Consider the following 19,862-nt stretch of genomic DNA (forward strand, 5'->3'; position numbering starts at 1 on the left):
TTTAATATAGCCAAACTTGTACTTATAGGTGTAAAAAATATTTTGCATGTTGTAAAAGAAAGATTGTCTTTTGTTATTTATGCCACATTTATTTTAAATGGTAGAAAGATTTCAAGTCAAATTCCAACTCAATATCAAGTCTTTCAAGATAATTTTGAAAAGAAAAATATAGATATTCTCTCAGAGCATCATCCATATGATTGTTCAATCGATCTTAAAGAAGAAACTCAATCAATACTTAGTCCAATCTATAGCTTATCACAAAACGAGTTGGCTAAACTCAAGAAATACATTGATGAAAACTTGGCCAAGAATTTCATATGCCATTCAAAATCTCCTACAAGAGCTCCTATCTTATTTGTGAAGAAAAAAGATAGATCATTGTGAATGCATGTGGATTATCAAGGACTCAACAAGTTTACCATCAAGAATAGATATCCTTTGCCTTTGATATCTAAACCTCTTGATCAATTAAATCAAGCTAAAATCTATACAAAAATAGATCTATAAGGAGCATACAATTTGGTCTACATTAAAAAAAGAGACAAATAAAAGATTGCATTTCAAATAAGGTATGGACACTTTGAATATAATGTCATTTCTTTTGGACTCAAAAATGCATCAATTGCTTTTCAACATCTTACGAATGATGTTTTTTGTGAGTTTCTAGATGATTTTATTGTCTATAATTTAGACGACATTTTCATCTACTCTAAAGATGTAGAAGAATATGAAGTTCATGTTCATTGTGTGTTACAAAAACTTAGAGATGTTGGATTGTATGCCAAGATGGAAAAGTGTATATTTCATACTACCTAAGTTGACTTTTTAGGATACATCATTTCAAACAATAGTCTAATGATGGATCCTAAAAAAGTTCAGACAATCATAGGCTTGAAGAGTCCAAAAATAGTAAAAGATGTACAATATTTTTTGAGATTTGCCAATTACTATCAAATCTTCATCAAGAACTTTTTTCAATTTGCAATGCCACTTACATGCTTAACTTGTAAAAACAAGCTCGAGTGGAATAAAGAAGCAAAAGTATTATTTGAAGTTTTGAAGAAAGCTATTATTTTTGTACTAATTTTACATCACTTCAATCTCTCCAAAGTATTTTTTATAGAAACAGATGCATCTAACTTTGCCTTGGGTGTAGTCTTATCATAAATAGGAATATATGGCAAACTTCATCCAATAGCTTTTCATTCAAAAAAAATTTAGCATCTAAGATTAATTGTGAAATCTACGACAAGGAACTTCTTGTAATTGTGGATTCTTTTCAAGAATGGTGTTATTATTTAGAAGATGCTTCAAGTCCAATCATCATATATATGGATCACAAGAATCTCAAGTATTTTATGTTAACATGTATTTTGAATTGTTGCCATGCTTGTTAGAGTATATTTTTGTCAAAATTCGAGTTTAATATCACTTATCAACCAAAAAAACAACAAGGTTTGTATGATGCTCTTTCTAGATGTTCTTATTTTATACCAAAAAAACGAGAAATAGATTTTGACTAAAAAAATCATAATTTTATTGAAGATAGAATAATTTCATGTCTAAGCAATGAACTCAACATTGACTATTGATTTGACTTTTCTGAAGCAGATTTCAACAAATATGTTCTCAGACCTTTTTGTTCATGATATTAAAAATAATTCTTATAAGTCTTAAGATACTTCCAAATTTGAATTCAAGGAGAGCCTACTCTATTTTGAAGGATGCTTATATGTTCCAAAAAAAGAAGCACGATTACGTACTCTTGAAGTTCGTCATAATTTTTCTTCAGCAAGATATTTTGGATATAATAAAACTTTGGAGCTTTTATCTAGATTTTTTTGGTGGCATCAAATGAAGAAGGTTGTTAAAGAATTTGTATAGACATATGATATTTGTTCAAGATTAAAAACTCCTTGTCATCAATCTTTTGGACTACTCCAACCATTACCTATACTAAAACAACTATAGTCTTCTGTTTCTATGGATTTTATCATGGATCTTTTAATTTCAAGTTTATATGATTCCATATTTGAGATTGTAGATTGTTTCATCAAGATGGCATATTTTATACTATATACAAAATCTATCATAAGTGAAAGAAAAGCTAAACTCTTCTTTGACAACATCTATTGCTATTATAGATTACTAAGGGATATTATATCAAATAAAAGAATACAATTTTTATCGAGATTTTAGAGAATTCTTTTCAAGTTATTGAAGGTAGATATAATAATATTTTCAACTTTCTATCCTCAAACTGATGGACAAACAAAATAGGTAAATCAAGTTTTAGAGCAATATTTGATGTGTACCATCAATTATCAACAAGATGATTGAACAACTCTTTTGCCATTGGCAGATTTTGCTTATAATAATTTGATACATTCTTCTACTCAATAAACATCTTTTTTTGCCAATTATGATTATCATCTACAATTTGATACTTTTGATTTTTTAAAAGTTGATAATCTTGTAGCAGAAGATGTCGCAAATCAATTGTCAAAGCTACATGCAATAATGAAGGCACAATTAAAAGAAGCTCAAGAATGACAAAAAGCCAACATAAATGTCTATCACAAGAAACAACCTCAATTCCACATGGAAGATAAGGTATGGTTATTTTGTCATAATATTAAAACTATTTGTCCTTGTGATAAGTTGAATTATTGTAGGCTTAGACCATTTTCCATTTGTGAATAGATCAATCTAGTTGCTTATCGATTACACCTATCGGAGTCTATGAAAATCTATCATATGTTCTATATATCTTTACTTGAGCCATACAAAACAATGGATATATAAGGAAGGACACCAATGCCACCACCTCCTATAGAAGTAAACAATAATGAAGAATTTGAGGTAGAAGAAGTCTTAGATTCAAGGCGGCCTTGATATAGTTTAGAATATCTTATACATTGGCATGGATATGACATTAATGAACGCACATGGGAGCCATCTAGGAATCTAACAAATATATTAGCCAAAATTAAAGCTTTTTATTGATAACATCCATCAAAATCAAGATAAAGAGTCAAAAAATTCTTTGCTATAAAGCAAAGTAAGCCCAATGGAGATTTCATTCTATCTTGTATCATTCTTTCTTTGAATGTTTTAGTGCTTAGGAGATAGAGAATCAATAATCAATAAATTTAATTCAAGAGGTATCATTTGTTAAGCTATCAAACAAGACATTGCGACTATTACAACCTTCAAGATAGTAAAATCGAGATGAAGATCCTCAAAAATGACATGTTCTTCCTTGAATAGATGGCAAGATACAATGCATTTGGTACCACGACCTTGGAAGGGACTTCTAGTGTTTAATGATACTTTTGGAGATAAGTCCACTCTTCATGGTATTACTAATATTTTATTTGAAAAAAGTTATGAAGGCCTCAATAATGATCAAATATTAGGGTGGTCTTTATGCTCTAATATGAAATATTATCAATGGTTGAAGGGACCTATTACCTATCTTTGAAGGAAACAAAGATTAGAGTATATGGCAAATATGATTTGGCACATCTTGGACTTCATCTACATATAATCACCACTCTTCATAGAACTCGTCTCTAGAAGGGGAGATAATGTGACGAACATACATATTTATCTTGATAATTATTTAGTTAATAAGAATAGGTAGAAGTAAGTCAAAATAGATAAATATGATATTATCTTGTGGATAGCTTCCTAAAAGCTTCATAGATGTTACTTTGCCTTTATACATGTCTATAGGTAATTAATAGGTTAAAAATTTGGCCAACAAGGAGGCTACATGTCAATATGTTGACCACTTGTAGTACAAATTGGACATATGGCGCACACCTAAGAAACTTGCATTATAAATTAAACAAGTGTCCTAGAAGTTGGATGCATATTAGCGGTCTTATAGCATATTACCACATATTTTTTAGTTAAGTAGTATATATAAAAACAAGAATGAGGCCTTTCTCACTCTTGTCAATTCATTTTTTTGCTTTTTAGTCTAGTTTCAAGAGTCTTATGTTTTCAAGTCTTTGACAATAGCCATTCTAGTTCTTTCTTGAATATACATACTTTCTTCTATTTTGTTACTTTTCTTTTGACACAGATTCCACAATTTTATGCATCTTCATCCAATTTGTGTCTTTATCAATATTAGAGCTATATACAACAATCAAGGTATAATTAAAGGAACTTCAAGAATGACAATAGATCAATATAGATATCTATTATTAAAAACAACCTGAATTCTATATAAACTTTAAAGTATGTTTATCTTATTATAATATTAAGAATAATTACTCTTATGATAAATTAGATTACTATAATTATCATTTTACTTATTCTATAAATTCTTTTAAGAATAAACCTATAGAAGAGGATTCGAACTCAAGGAAAGACTAATCACATGAGCTTACAAGTTAGGGTCATTCAACTAATTGTAGTCCGAACCACTAAAATATTCAAACAATGCTTGTTTTCAATAACAATACTCCTTTATCAATTGATAACCACAATGTGCAATCCTACACTCTCAAAAGATTACTCAAAACACATAAATTCTATCCAACACTAGGAATAACAGACTTCTTCTAACCAATCTAGATTCACAAAAATTTTGTAATAACAAACTTCTTCCATCTAAATATACATACACAACTCTCAATAAACAACAATCATAATCTTTCATCCATAATCAATTTTTCAATAACTTCTCATATAATTCAATCACATAATACTTCAACTACATAATCAATAATCCATAAATCAATCTCTGATTTATTCCATAGACTCACTTCTTAGTATTTAAAAACTATCCATTACTCTTCAACAACAAAGAAACAAAGAGGTAGCACCAAGCTTACTCCAGCTCATAACTATCATAGTCTAGTCTCCAAACTAACTTCTATAACTCTTATATACTTACTCCCTATTCTCAGATTCTAACCGTAGTTTTGTAATAACCACTTTTAATAATAAAGTTAATCATTTATCTTCCTGAACTAACTATTCTATAGACTATTAGTCTATTTTACCAATATCTTACAAAAACGAATTAATATTTGTTCTACAATTACCCTAGATTTAGACCATTTCTTATTTGAAAATTGATCAATCTAGTTGCTTATCAATTATATCTATATGAATCTATAAAGATCCAATATATCTTCTCTATGTCTTTTTTTGAGCCATACAAGACAATGGATATACAAAAAAGAAAAAAATGTCACCTCATCTTATAGAAGTGGATAATAATTAAAAAAAATCTTAGATTCAAGGAAGCCCCATAATAGGTTGAAATATCTTAAAAATTGGCATAGATATAATATTAATATAAATACATAGAAGACATCTAAGAATCTTATAAGTATAGTAGAAAAGCTCAAAGCTTTTCATCGACAACATCTATCATAACCAAGATAATAAGTCAAGCAATTCTTTGTTATAAAAGAAATAAAATTCACAAAAGCTTGTATTCCATCATCTATTCTAGATTATAGTTTTTATTATATTTGTAGTTCTATAGAGATGGAGAATCTACAACCACAAGATTTAATTTAAGAGCTATTTTTTGTTAATTTATTAGATGAGACATTGCAATTGTCACAACCTCAAGACAATGTAATAAAGATAAAGACTTTTAAGAACAATATGTTTTCTTTTAAATAGATAGTGAGATAAAACTTGTTTAGTATCATGACTTTGAAAGAGACTTCTAATACTTGGTAATACTATTGGAAATAAAAACTAGTCTTGATGGTATTCCAAATGTTTTATTTGAAGTTGTAAAAGCCTCAATAATGATTAAATGTCAAGGTGGTCTTCTTGCCTTGGTATAGAAGCTTATCAATGGCTAAGAAGATATATCAACTACCTTCTAAAGGAATAAAGATCAAAACATGTAGAATATACAATTTGTCACATCTTTAACTTTCTCAGCATGTGATTACTGTACTTTTGTAGAATTCATTCTCTCATGGCTCATGTAAGGATATATAATAGAAAAATACTTAAATTGTTTCTATTTTTTTTATTCTTAGTGTCATTGCATTAGTATCATTAGCAACAATTATATTTCTTGTGTTCTAGGAAGGCATGTGTGTATGTCATGTTTGTAGAAGTTTCATAATTTTGGATGTTATAATATTTGTATTGTAATCTTATATTATTACAAGGCTACAATGTGTTAGTAGTTTTTTTATGATGTCTTTTTCTTGATGTTGTAGCAAAGTTGTGGTTTCAATACAATTCCAATGGCGGTTTGGTTTGTAGTAAGAGAAGTGTGCAATGATAATTTCTTTTCTTTTTTCTTTTTTTTTTTCCTAGATAATTGGGTCTAGAATTTCTAGCCCTCTACAACTCCAAATTGTTTTAGTACTCTACATGATACAATGGATATTTAAAGCAATAGTAGTTGTACTCATTGGTAGTTGATTTGTCTCCTTGTAGTGTTGTGGTTTTTGTTTGTTGGAATCATGTTGGCAACTTTGACTTTGGTACTTAATCTTAGTTCTACTCGTGTTGATGATTTGTGGCATTGACAAGGGCTTTGTTCTTATGATATTCTATTTGGAATTCTACAATGTATGGTAGTTAAGGATCGACTTTTTTTTTTTTCTTTTACTTTTTATTCCTGTAGATAGCAATGGTGCCATACTTATTGCATGGCAGCAATTGTTGATAACTCACATTGTCTGTTGTAGAGTAGTTTATCATTGTGGATGTGCTTAGACTAATTGTATTGCAATAGATTAATTGAAGTTATGTTCTTCTCTACTATGGTTGAAATTGTTGAATCTTATTTAACTTTGACTCTCCTACATCACTAGCTTTCCCTTCTTCTTAATTCCATTTTGATTCATGTTTCGAGTAATTCTATGTTGTTATTTTCAATATGCCTAGTGGCAGCCACTCTCTCTCTTTCAATGTTGAGTTGCAGCTAATCGAGATTGTTGCTTGTGTCTTAATTCTCATAGTGATAAAAGCTTTGTCAACAAGCTCCTTTTTTGAGTTTTCTTTTTTTTTTTTCTTTTTTTTTCTTTCTCCCTACATTGAGTTTCAACTAATAAGCGCAAGTAACTTCAAGCATTGCTTATGTAAGAAGGACTTATGCTCTCTTGTTTATTTTTCTTTTATGGATAAGAAAAGGATGTAAGATCATAGTTTTTTTTTTTTTTTCATTACTTTTCTATTTTTTCTTTTTTATGTTAAGTATGGACAATAGTAGCTAGATTAATTGAGCTTGAAGTGTTGTTGTAATTGAATTGCATTAAAACATCTATTTGGCTACAAAGACAATAGTCTACTAGTATTAAAGTAGAGTTGTTGTGAGTAATACTAATTAGTGGTTTATTCTAACTCACTCAATAACTTATCTTGTAATAACAATTACTTACATTGTAATTTAACATCCAACTATGTTCATATTATTTTATTTTTACTTTAATTTGATTAAAATGAAACTTAATAAAATTCACCTATACAAAATCCTTAATTGTTTAGAAATTATCATCCACAAATAAAAATTCATCTTTCAGTAATAACTCATCCTTGAATGATATTTCATTCACAAATGACTATTCATTCTTCATCAAAATTTCATCCTTGAATGATATTTCATTCACAAATGACTATTCATTCTTCATCAAAATTTCATCCTTGAATGATATTTCATTCACAAATGACTATTCATTCTTCATCAAAATTTCATCCTTGAATGATATTTCATTCACAAATGACTATTCATTCTTCATCAAAATTTCATCCTTGAATGATATTTCATTCACAAATGACTATTCATTCTTCATCAAAATTTCATCCTTGAATGATATTTCATTCACAAATGACTATTCATTCTTCATCAAAATTTCATCCTTGAATGATATTTCATTCACAAATGACTATTCATTCTTCATCAAAATTTCATCCTTGAATGATATTTCATTCACAAATGACTATTCATTCTTAATCAAAATTTCATCCTTGAATGATATTTCATTCACAAATGACTATTCATTCTTCATCAAAATTTCATCCTTGAATGATATTTCATCTGTAAATAATAATTCATCCACAATCAAAATTCATCTTTGGGTAAAAATTCATCCAACTTGATTGTCTTCAAATCCTAACCTAACTACATTCATCTCTAATCTAGCTTCATCCAACGTAGAGGTTCATTTCCGTCCACCTTCATCTGCTCACCGACTATGAAGTATGTCAAAGACAAGCCTGAAGCAGCTGCTTCGGTCTTGCGGGATTGCGAATTTGATCTCCTGTAACCTGAACCGTTGCAGCAGTGCCTCTTCGCTGCTACGTGGTATCCGTGGAAATATATTACTTGAGATTCACACCAAACCTTGATGGTCTGGTTGGAGATGCCTTGGCGTCCTCAGTGCAACAATACTAAGGATAGTATTCTCTCCCTTGTATGTAGTTCATAAAATAAATACACGTCTTTGAATTATGTATCCTTCAGGAGCTACCTTCTTCCTTGCTACTGTGACAGATCAATAAATCTCCGACAACACATGGGAGGTATAGCTTGGAACCACCAGACCACCTACGACACTCCTTTGCACTATTTTCCCACTTTGTTATAATCAAATGAGGTGCCTTACGAAATGCTCAAGTTGGATTTTATATCTACAGGAAGTCAAACCTTCTCTCACGACTCCTTAAACTAGCATCAATTAAACAGTTGCACTAGGTTCCGTAAAGCATTCAGAGTTGCAATTCGGCCGCACGATTGTCAAATACTAGAATCAATAGGTCGGCACAAGCCCGCAATATCCTATTCAACAGAAGAAATAGCCACCGCCGCTGTCCAGAGTGGTCGCCTCTTTGCAAGTCACCAATGGAAAAAACTCTACAATTTGCACACCAGGCTGAGGGCTTGCTGCTCTTCTAACTCCACAATGACAAGGAAGAAACAACCACCGCTTGAAAGAATGTCAAAGACGCCAATCCAACACCTCTAGTATACAAAAGATTGAACAAGAGAACTTAGCAGTCGAATGCCACTCTTCACCTTGTCCACAAGCAACACTATGGAGGCATAACCACTTCAAGGATACGGCAAATTAACAAAAATAGATCAGCGCAGAAAGCATGAGAGTTGTCAAAGAGGGGACCTGCAACCCAATTGGAGTGGTAGCTGGCCATAGAACGGCAAAAGAGAACAACCACTTGATTGCTTCCTTCTACAAGTCTGGAATCCTCCCGACTTGTAAGACGAGATCTATCATCAAAATTGATTAAGCGGGCTGCCTCTATAGAAACGCTTGTGGAAGAGCAATAATAAGAATCGAAGAAAGTGAGGACCAGCCGCTCAAGAAAAAAACCCGCGAGACGATACGAGAACAATAGCCAACATTGGAAAAGGTTTGCAACTAAGAACAATTTCACATACCAAAGTAGAGCGAGGTAGACGACAACCCTATCACGACAAGGAACCCGGCTGATAGATAGTCCGCAGCTCCAACCGCAGATGAGAGAAGAGGAATGAAGTTCGAGCCATCACTGCCGGAACAGCTGAACAGTGAGAGAACAATGCCCCTCCAATGAGATTTCTTCAGAGCCGTCGACAGCAGAGGAGAACTCAGCGTAGCCAAGGACGGAATCACAACACGAATCGGATGTCAACAACGCCAAATTAGGAGCTCCAGCGGCCACCGCAGCGCCACACGAAAGATGAAAGTAACACTAGAACAAGACTTTGACGAAGAAGATCCGCAAACGAGGCGAGGGGGAATCACCAAAATTGGCTTATTTGCTCAAAGGGAACCAAGCTGGGTGACCACAATTCCAGCGGTACAACATCAACGGTAAGACCTACCTACATATCCAAAAATGTAGGAGCTTAACAACTATAAAAAAACATGGACAAGACCAGCAGCTAGGAGAAAACCATGGAGCCGATGCCGAACGGGAGTAGAAGTAGCATCTCGCTTGAAACCACAATCGCTTAGAACAGGAACTCGGCAACGTCCAAGTCCAGCAACTAGTATCAACGCTACTAGACTACCAACAAGAACCAGGAGACGAGAGCGACACCGTCGCACACTTGACGATTCCACTGCAGCGCGACCAACAATGAACTCCAATGTCGAAATAAAAATAGGAATAAAAAATCAATGTCGAAACATATTCCTATTTTTATTTGTAATGCACTTATTTCTTGATTTATTCTAAATAAGGAACTCTTCTCAGTTTGAATTACATAGATGTAAAATTGGCTATGACACAAAGACAAATATTATTGGACCTTACATTAATTGAATTAGGAAAAAGTACTCACTTTGGAAATCTGTATGCTAAAATATACAAGATATTACATCTCCACAACTAGCATTCTGTTTTTTTCTATTTATTTAGTATTTTCTACACTAACTCAAAAGAAATCATAATTTTAGGGACAATACGTGCATTTTTTGTCCTAAACTAACAAATGAATCGATTGTGTGACTCAAAGTCGCTCATTGTTGGTTGTGGTAGTCGTCCACAATCCCTAGTTCACTTTGCTATTTCTTAGATTATTGCTATTACAGTGCTTACGTGCTACAAGGTTCTACAATTGATCAAAGTGAGGAATGTTGTGGTCTTGATTTTGGTTACGTGAAAGTGGTTGATCCTTCTGCAAATAATTGTTTCCTTTGTCCTCTTGAGCTAATGCTGTGGCCTTGTCAAATTGGATAATCTTCTTCGGCAGCTCTTGGTTAACATTTCCCATTTTTCAATGACCTATGGCAGTTGCAAAACCTTAAGCTTTAATTCTGATTTTTTAATGATTTACAATGGAGCATTTTTTATTCTTGACATCAATTCTTGCTACAGCATATGCTTCATTGATCCATGTTGCACTAATTCCAACAATTTTACTCTGTGATATTGTGAATTAATCAAATAATCGGAAATTCTAAGCAATAGGGGGTGTAGAGTAGAGCAAATAATTAGAATTAAGTAGCATTTAATGTTAGTTGCAGTCTGAATTGGCTTGCATGAATAGTATATAATCCTTCCAATGCTGCTGTCAGTATTACTTACACAAACTTACTCAGAATTTAAATAAGTCATTGCATTGTTTAAGAGGAAGAAGTTTTGTATTAAAGATTCTCCATCAAAACCAAAAAAAATTAGTTGGAGTGAACATTGACACCAAAGTGGAATCAATTGTAGAAAAACATTTCACGTTAGAAATTAATTCCATTGGATAAAATTTGGATAGATGAATAATTGAGATTCAATGAACTAGGTTAGAAGTTGGATGACATTAAAATTAGGATGAATTTAGAATTTGGATGAAAACTTATCTTGGATGAATTTTCATCATTAGATAAATTCTCTTTTTCAGATGAATTCTTGTTTGTAGATGGATTTTATTCCAAGATGAATTTCTATTCAATGATGAATTATGATTTAAAAATTAGTACTTCTAAAAATTAATGCTTTGCATGTATAAGTTTTATGAAGTCTTATTATTTATTAAAATAAATTAAGATAATTATTAATGGTAATTTAGAGATTTTTAAGTTTTAATGCAAGTAATTGATATAATAAGTTAAATTAAATTCTTGAATGGATTAGAATAAAAATTCATTAGACAAGGTTTATTCTATATCATATATATAGAGAGAGAGAGACAAGATTGAGGCTTTTTTTATTCTTTTTGATTCTTTTCTTGCTTTGAGTGTAATTTTAAAAGTCTCTAGTTTTTTTTATCTTTTAATGATAACTATTCTAGTTTCTTCTTAAATATACATATTTACCTCTTCTATTTTTTCATTATTCTTTGAAAAAAAATTACTTATTTATTTACATTCTTCGGGTTTTTGTCCTTATCCTATACAACAACATTCATTTATGTATAGAGTCCTTTTAAAGGCTAATTCTATCATCTTTTTTGATACTTTAGTGATCGGCATTTGCATTTGCCAATACTAAAAGTATTAAATCTAATTTTTCTATTTTAAAATAGAAAAATATTATAAATTTTTTATTTCTAAATAATTATTCTTTAGTAGGGACCTTTCAAAGCAAAAAACATGCTTATTTAGTCTCAATTTGAGTGGAATCTTAGCAATCAAAACAAGGATTTTGAAAAAAAACATCAAGATTACAAAATCATATGGTTCAAACAAAGTTCATATTCAAATTTTTCTTTTGAGAAGAAAGCAAACCCATAGCAAGGAAGAGCTATGCCTCCTTGACTCTCTTCTAATCATTGCAAATGTCTTGTCTAGTATTCAATATAGGATTCACAAATAAACTAGGCAACTTACCAAAAGTAATCTATTTGTGATATATATATGGCATATTTTACATATTAAGAAGTTAATTCTATAAAAATAAAATTATAGATTTATATCTTTTATTTTAAAAAATTAAAAAAATATTACAATAAGAGATCTTTTAATATAAAATCAACTAATATAACCTTCAAGTATTTGCAATTCTTTCTTATTTAGCCCTTCACAAGTTTTATCAATTCTTGCCAAAGAAGTATATTATATTATCTACTTAAAAATTCTACTTTATTGGTATTTAATCCAATATTCTTCTTACTATCAAATAGCAATGCTAATATCTAAAATAAAACTATTATAATATTATGCAAGTTCTTAAAATTTTGATTCTATAAGTAAAATATTATTTTTTTTAATTTTTTGAAAAACATTTGAAAGTAAATAATTGTACTTTTGTACTTAAAACAAAATGTTATAAGGGATATTATTTTAGGATTTGAATAAAATAGATTTAAAAACGAAAAATAAATTGATAATATTACTACTTAAATATAAGAATTTAAATATAAATACGATTTCTAATGTTAATCTGTGGATGTATTCTAATTTAATTAAATATTAACACTATATTATATTCTTTATATAGTAATAATTTTTTTTATATCTTAAGTGTGATTAGTTAGATTTAATTTGCTAATCTTGTGCTTTAAATATTAAGAAAGTAAATCTTGACTCTACCAAGTTTTACTAATATTCTTAATTATTCATATAAAAAATATTACTTTATTCTTTTCTAACTATTGAATTTTTTTTTGTTAGATATACCATCTTTGATAATAAATTACTTTTTAATATTCTTTTCATGTTAATTTTTTAGTGTCTATTTTCTGATTTTCTTATTTTTTTGAAAATACAAATACATGTATATATATATATATATATATATATTAAATGCTTCTAAACAAGACCTTTTGCAACCATATTAAAAATTATACTTATTCTAATAATTTATATTTATTTGGTTGAAGTAAAAAGACTTCAAGTAAAAATTATACAATATCAAAATTCTCTTTTTACAAATATTATGTATTTTTTACATTAAAAATAACTATTTTAATTATTTTATATTTCCATATTTCTTATTTTTATTTTAAAAATTCAAGAAGTTATATCCTACTCATAAAACATTACTAGAATAGATGAATCATCTAAGTCTTATTTCACTAAGCTCTAGCACAACACCAGTAGAATAATCATCCCTTAAATACTTTCTACTTTGCCTTGAAGAACTTAAAAATGACAATTCATCTTCCTCCTTTATAGTGCCAAGGCTACTTTTACCCTCAACAACCAACTTGATATTCTCCATGAGTTTTTCTTCACTTCTTGGTTTTAGAACTACAATCTCTGACTCACCTTGTCCTTGTAACATTGCCACCACTTGCTCCATGCTTGGTCGTTGCTCTGCTTCATTTTGGATACAAAGCAAAGCAATGTTGATTGCACGATGAACCTCCATCTTTTCTTCATCTTTCAAAGTCATTGTTTTGTCTACTAAGTCCATTAATTTATCTTGTCGATACAAATCCCATATCTGCATAATCACCAAATCAACAAGCCATATAATAATTTCTAAAAAAAAAATTTATATTTTATAATTATTTAGTTTTATTCATAGTTATTTTAATTATATAAATAAGAATTATCACTAAGTAAAACCATCATTTAAAATAAAAAATAGAAACACCAAACAGATACAAAATAAAAAGAATCTCTTACCCATCTAGTTAAGTAAACTTTGTCAAGAGGATATTTCTCATCAATATTTCTTCTTCCACTTATAATCTCCAAACATAAGACTCCAAAGCTAAATACATCCACCTTATCACTTAATTGACCAAGTGATGCATATTCTGGTGCCAAATATCCCCTATGCACATAAAAAATCCAATTGTACTTAAGAGATTGAACATAAATAAATCTGAATATTTTATCTTATAACTTAATACTATATTTATCTTTTAAATTTAATTTAATAATTTTATATAAAACAAAATACTATATATTTTTCTTTAAAATAAAGTCTACTTTCTCTAACTACCAAGAAAATGGCAAATACAAGTACAAAGCCTAGAGCCGAACTTTTACAACTTGAAATAACTACTAAACTTACTTGGTACCAGCAACATGTTTAGTCAATATGTAACTTTGTTCATCAGGAAAAAACAATGCCAAGCCAAAGTCTGCTATCTTGGCTTCATAATACTTGGTTATTAAAATGTTGCTAGCTTTAATATCACGATGAATGATCTTTGGATGTGCAAGTGCATGGAGGTAATGTAAACCACGAGCCACTCCTAAACAAATCTTTAACCGTACATGCCAATTTAAGAGATTCTTATTTGAACTTGCTGTAGCATCACAACAATAATATTATTAGATAAAAAAAAATTATGAATTTTCGAAAAATTAAATTGTGTTATAAGAAGTGCTAGATTAATTCTAGCAAAGAATACATTTTAAGAAATTGAAAAATAATCAAGGCTACATAATTCAATGTTCCAAAAATATTATTTGTAAAAATTCAAAAAAAAAATAGAAGATTAGAATACAAAGTTGAGAATTTAACTTACTTAGAAGAACTTGATCAACGTCACTATTATCCACATACTCATACACCAACAATCGTTGTTGCTCACGAATACAACAACCTTTTAAGTTCACAAGGTTCCTATGCTTCATTCCAGTTAGCAAAATAACTTCATTTAAGAATTCATCTACACCTTTAGAAGTCTTGGCAAATAGTTGTTTTATAGCCATTGTATTTCCATTTGGCAATGTACCCTACAAATAATAAAAAACATGGGTCATTTCTTTAGAAACAATCTATATTATAATTAAAATCAATTGTCTACTACTTGACACTTGACACCATGGGATGCACATACAAATGGTAAATCTATTGACATAGGGATTAACATTTAGATCTCCAAAGTCTACTCAATGTTGTTGAAATTGTACCTTGTACACTGCCCCGAAGGCTCCCTCGCCCAACTTCAAATCAGCATTGAAGTCTCGTGTGGCAGTTCGAAGCTCGCTGTAGTGGAATATAGTTGGTTTAACCTCAAACTCCTCAAACCCTAAGGTGATTACAAACGTAAGTGCTTCTCTACATAATCCAGTTTCTATAAGCCCATGCTCAAACTAGAAAAGAAATTATTCAGCTGTTACATTTGCTCTTGTAAATTTTTAAATTGAATAAGTTGTGAGCCACAGTCAGCATGCCAAGTTCAATACTTCGAACTACCCGAGGTGCAGATAAATTCTTACTTTGTTGGACCTGAAGCTGGAGATATCGCTTGTACTTTGTGTTTCTATACAATAGAGCAGCCAGACTGACCAGGAGGATCAGCAGTGATGTTACACTGACCACCACTGCGATTATCACAATCTTACGTTTGCTATCTTCCGTTGAACCTGAAACAATATACAAAAATTTTAAAAATTTTAAAAACTCTTTGAAGCACAGTTGTCAAGAGCATGAGAATGACATGTTAATTTGACCTCTAGTGAGAGAAGTAAGACCTGAAATGGAGCAGAATTGTTCACAGAAACATCTCGTCCCGTCATTGGGATCTGAAAAATTGCAGAAGGGATTCTCTTGTAGTCTGCACAAAATCAACAAAAGAATTCAGTAACCAATGTTAACCATGAATTGAATTCCAATTATGCAATTCCGTGCGCAGACTTTTCAGCATGATTAGTACACAACTACTTAAAGCCAATGATTGATTTTTCGTTCCATCCACCACTGTTCTACAACTCTTTCTCATGCGAGCTGATCTATTGATGATCGTTGATTTCCCTAATAGGATCAATCTCTATCAATCGCAAGGACTTGCTCACTTGATAACTGTGGCGGTGTTTGCGATATCATTCACATCGTAGATAACCTTGCTAATGTTGTTGTTCATCAATGAAAGTACTCTTAGAACGCTTGATGTTGAGTTTGTGGATGATGATGAGTTTGTAATTTTAGTCCTGAGCAAGCCCAGGGCATGAAGTTGACTGATGTTCAGTGTCCCATTAATGAGATTGTTGTCTAGATACCTGTAATGCCGAGTATCTTGTAAGGCCACTTCCACACAGCATTTTGATCAACTACATTGCAGGAATTTAAATCTTCAATTCAACCCAATACAAATATAATGGCATGCATTTTCAGCATGATAAACAAAGCATGATACAAAGTGCGCGATTAATTCATCTAGACACCAAATTTCTATAATTTAACTCTTGGTAAATTTAGCTTACAGTTCCTGAAGGGAGCCAAGTTCCGAGATGTTCCAAAAATTGGGATCGGTTGTCAGTTGATTGAACGACAGATCCAACACTGAAAGACTGTTGTTCTCAGTTCTGTTAAAAAACGACGACAACAAAACCGCTCCTGTGAACGCATTCCTGCTCAAATTCCTGTGGACATCATAAATACAGGAATCAGGGCATCTTATCCTCTGTTGCTCTAAATTCAACATATGTCATGTTCTTCCTGAGCCTGACCAATGGCAAATATATGAATCTCTCGCAAGAAAAATTGTGATATATCATGTGTTGCATTGCCTTAAGATTATTTTTTAATAAATAAATTGACAATCTAGCAACATAACTTCAAAGTTATGCTTATACGTGTGAGTTACTACATACATATCATGACCATTCGAAACTTACACACTGCGTAAGGAATGCATCGTTGTCAGGTCTGGCAGTGTCCCGGTAAACATGTTACTGGACAAGTCTCTGTCAATCCCACACACAAGAATAGTGAGAGGTTGCCACCACAACAAACCATCTATTGATCATCTACCCTTGTCATATATCGTTTTTTTTGCACTCTGAAAGTTTGACGTCAAACTTCAACTCCCTAAATGCAATTCGATTCCTTGGATACATCTAATATAATTATATGAGTGAATGTTTGCCATAGATTACAAGAACCAGACAGCTCAGAAAATAGAAATGGCACTCACAATACTTGGAGGTTCTTAATCGTTTTAAGAGTAGGCGCAGTTCCATTCAAAGCGTTGCTAGAAAGATCCCTGCATGCATCCAGAACCGAACCTCAGCCTTCCGAGACTAGTATGTTAAGATTGCCGATGGGGACAAGGAGATTAAGTTAGGTGAATTAATTCACTCGAAAACGGGAGTCTATGGGTTACATATTTGAATTCAGGTTCTTACAGTTCGACAAGCTGGGTAATGTTCTCAAGGGCTGGTTCTGGTATCGGCCCTTTAAAATCATTTCTGGCGATGTTTAATATCTGAAGGAACACCATATTCTTGATTTGAAGATACGGGAAGGACCCATTAAACTTGTTGCCACTGAGGTCTCTGTTGAAGTGCCAATTCATTTCGTCAAATGACCATGGTCTGTGTGGTGGTAACAATTGAGATGAAAATTCACAAATCATGGTTTGGCACACTACTGTAGCAGCAAGCTTACAATGTCAAGAGCGACTCGTACTCATCCCCAAAAAATGGGAACTCCCCCTCAAACGCATTGTCATGAAGATCCCTGGGACAGGAAGTGCGGCAGAACAATTTTTAGGATTTGCATCAGCAACATGTAACTGCGATAGCATATCCGTATCGGAACTAGTTATGTATATATTGCATAATATTTATGCAATTCAAATGCAATGGAAGTCTTTAAATGTATAACTTAGTCACGTTTGACAAGAAAAGCAGAAAAAAAATTCGAGTCTTACAGAACGTAAAGGCTAGTCTCATTCAATGTCACTGGAAGAGGTCCGGTGAGTTGTGGATTTCCTGTCAGCTCCCTGCAGCACACAACCCACCCACAAGTGTCGTCGTCCGTGAAGAGGAATCTAAATAAATGCATAGCTTGAACTAACATTGAACATTTCACAGTCCGTCGCCATTTGATCCCTTGCTATTTTAGGGCTGTACCATCGGTAGACTCCAATTTTCATTAACCAAGGTCACCCTGGATCATGAATTCTTATCAGCAGGTTATTTCAAAATCAAGGGCAGTTCAGAGGCTCACAGTGTAGTCAGCGTGGAAATGTATCCAATATCTCGTGGTAGAGAGCCTACAATTGATGCATTTTGTAGAGTCCTGTGTGTCGTGGCGATTAAACCTTCCATAATCAGAAATCTAATGTATATAACACGAAGAATCACAATCAAATGTACATATAAAATGACCTACAACGTTGGCAGCACTTCTACCCCGAGTTGTGTAGGAGCAAAATTCGATTCCAGCATGAGCAACACTTAAGCAACAGATAAAATCAAAGGAGTGAACACTCACAGGCCTATGATATAAGTACTGCAATCTCTGGTCGTATTCTCTTTATTTGTGTAAAAACAGTTGATGTACTGGAGACACTGCACCCCACGCCAATTGGGAGCTATATCTTCTGTCACATCTTGGTTGCAAGGGTATTTTTGAGACTCGTTCCACCCTGCCAAGTTACTCTCAATCTTGGGAGTGCTCTTCCATGCTTTCAAAAGGGCTTGCAGCCCGTCCACTGCAAGTTATTCCCGACAATAGTTCATTTGAAACAACCCCATGTAGACACAGAGTCCTCTTCTTTCACACCAGCCTCATAAGTAGAATAAAGTTTCTTCATCCTTTTACAAGCACTTCCAATTTTCCAGCCGACGTCCAACCATGCGGCGAAATCAATCAAGAGCTGCCTCAATTCACAGTGTCCAACACCCTCTTCGCTGGCTAATTGTGTAACCTCACACATGTTCACACACAGGAAGGAGTAGGATTACTTACGTTGTTGAGATTTATAAGTTTGCCAAGTGAATAGTCCATCGCAAATAGACGGTGTGCACAACAAGACGAACAAAGCTGCGAGGAAGCAAGGTTGGTGGACAAGGGGGTACTTCTCGATGCCCAATCTAACATCCATGGCGGTTTCAGTTTGATGCACTCTTCTGCCAGTACGAATATACTCTGACTATGGTGTCGATAGAGACATCAAATCACTTGATGGCACAGAACATGTAGATCTTCTTCAGTGCTGTGCCAACTTGACATCGACTGCCTCTACCGATTTGGGAAGTGACCCTGAAAACATTGTCGATAAGAACCACCAGCAATTCACGCAGGTGTTGATGGTGGAGCAATTCAACTTGTTGTCATAGTCAAGCGGCACACACCATGACGCAAAGGAGCCTCTTAGGTCAAGCTGGTCGTGGGTCAGGGCTCTGCCGCGTGCGAGATATTCAACACTGGTTACAGAATACGCCAGGGAGAAGACCGGTCACTTCGAGTCTGGTCTCCGAGTTGTGTGACAACCGTTCTCGGGCACTCTCCTGTTTTTAATGGCGAAATGAGTCGTTGGATCACCCACGTTTTGAGATCAACAATATTTTGAGGCGTTCAACAATGTATTCGACACGAGAGGAACATTCGAGCACGCGGTGACTAGTTCTAAAACTAATTCACAACATCGCTTTTCGAGCCATCGAACTTGCATCATTTGCTGGGACCCACAGAACATGCAGAACCCCAGCCCTATTCGTACTCTTCCACACATCAATTCTTATAGTGGTTAGGTCCTAGTCCACGTAAGGGCTGATCAATATCAATAG

At 32.6% G+C, this 19,862-nt stretch overlaps 1 protein-coding gene and 1 long non-coding RNA gene across 4 annotated transcripts; both read right to left on the reverse strand.

Moving 5' to 3' along the window:
• Positions 1-8,004: 8,004 nt before the first annotated feature.
• LOC112290294 (uncharacterized) lies at positions 8,005-9,539 on the reverse strand. The gene is made up of 2 exons (XR_002972124.3): positions 9,401-9,539; positions 8,005-9,229 (listed from the first exon to the last, which is right to left on the reverse strand). It is a non-coding gene; the product is annotated as an uncharacterized LOC112290294 (long non-coding RNA).
• A 3,803-nt stretch (positions 9,540-13,342) lies between these two features.
• On the reverse strand, positions 13,343-19,706 carry LOC112290354 (uncharacterized). 3 transcript variants are annotated; one of them, XM_024536528.3, is made up of 17 exons: positions 19,042-19,706; positions 18,565-18,784; positions 18,298-18,369; positions 17,999-18,070; positions 17,734-17,805; positions 17,472-17,621; positions 17,261-17,329; positions 16,962-17,030; positions 16,548-16,706; positions 16,140-16,343; positions 15,819-15,901; positions 15,564-15,710; positions 15,255-15,373; positions 14,867-15,077; positions 14,407-14,644; positions 14,013-14,163; positions 13,343-13,827 (listed from the first exon to the last, which is right to left on the reverse strand). In XM_024536528.3, the coding sequence occupies exons 1-17, from the start codon at positions 19,175-19,177 to the stop codon at positions 13,438-13,440; spliced, it is 2,562 nt and encodes an 853-aa protein (XP_024392296.1). In that variant the 5' UTR covers positions 19,178-19,706; the 3' UTR covers positions 13,343-13,437. The 3 variants fall into 3 exon arrangements, 1 of the variants encoding a protein (XP_024392296.1); XR_012218809.2 differs by lacking the exon at positions 14,407-14,644; XR_016505938.1 differs by lacking the exons at positions 14,407-14,644; positions 14,867-15,077.
• Positions 19,707-19,862: the final 156 nt, after the last annotated feature.

Source organism: Physcomitrium patens, chromosome 13, assembly GCF_059467195.1.
Source record: "Physcomitrium patens ecotype Gransden chromosome 13, ASM5946719v1, whole genome shotgun sequence".
NCBI lineage: Eukaryota > Viridiplantae > Streptophyta > Bryopsida > Funariales > Funariaceae > Physcomitrium > Physcomitrium patens.

Bases quoted from the DNA above. Each gene is read 5' to 3' on its own strand.
- LOC112290354 (XM_024536528.3), bottom strand. From the start codon at position 19,177: ATGGATGTTAGATTGGGCATCGAGAAGTACCCCCTTGTCCACCAACCT. The intron at 17,031-17,260 runs GTGAGTGCCATT...TGGGATTGACAG, and splicing joins ATTAAGAACCTCCAAGTATT to AGACTTGTCCAGTAACATGT. The intron at 15,374-15,563 runs GTAAGAATTTAT...TAATCACCTTAG, and splicing joins CCAGCTTCAGGTCCAACAAA to GGTTTGAGGAGTTTGAGGTT.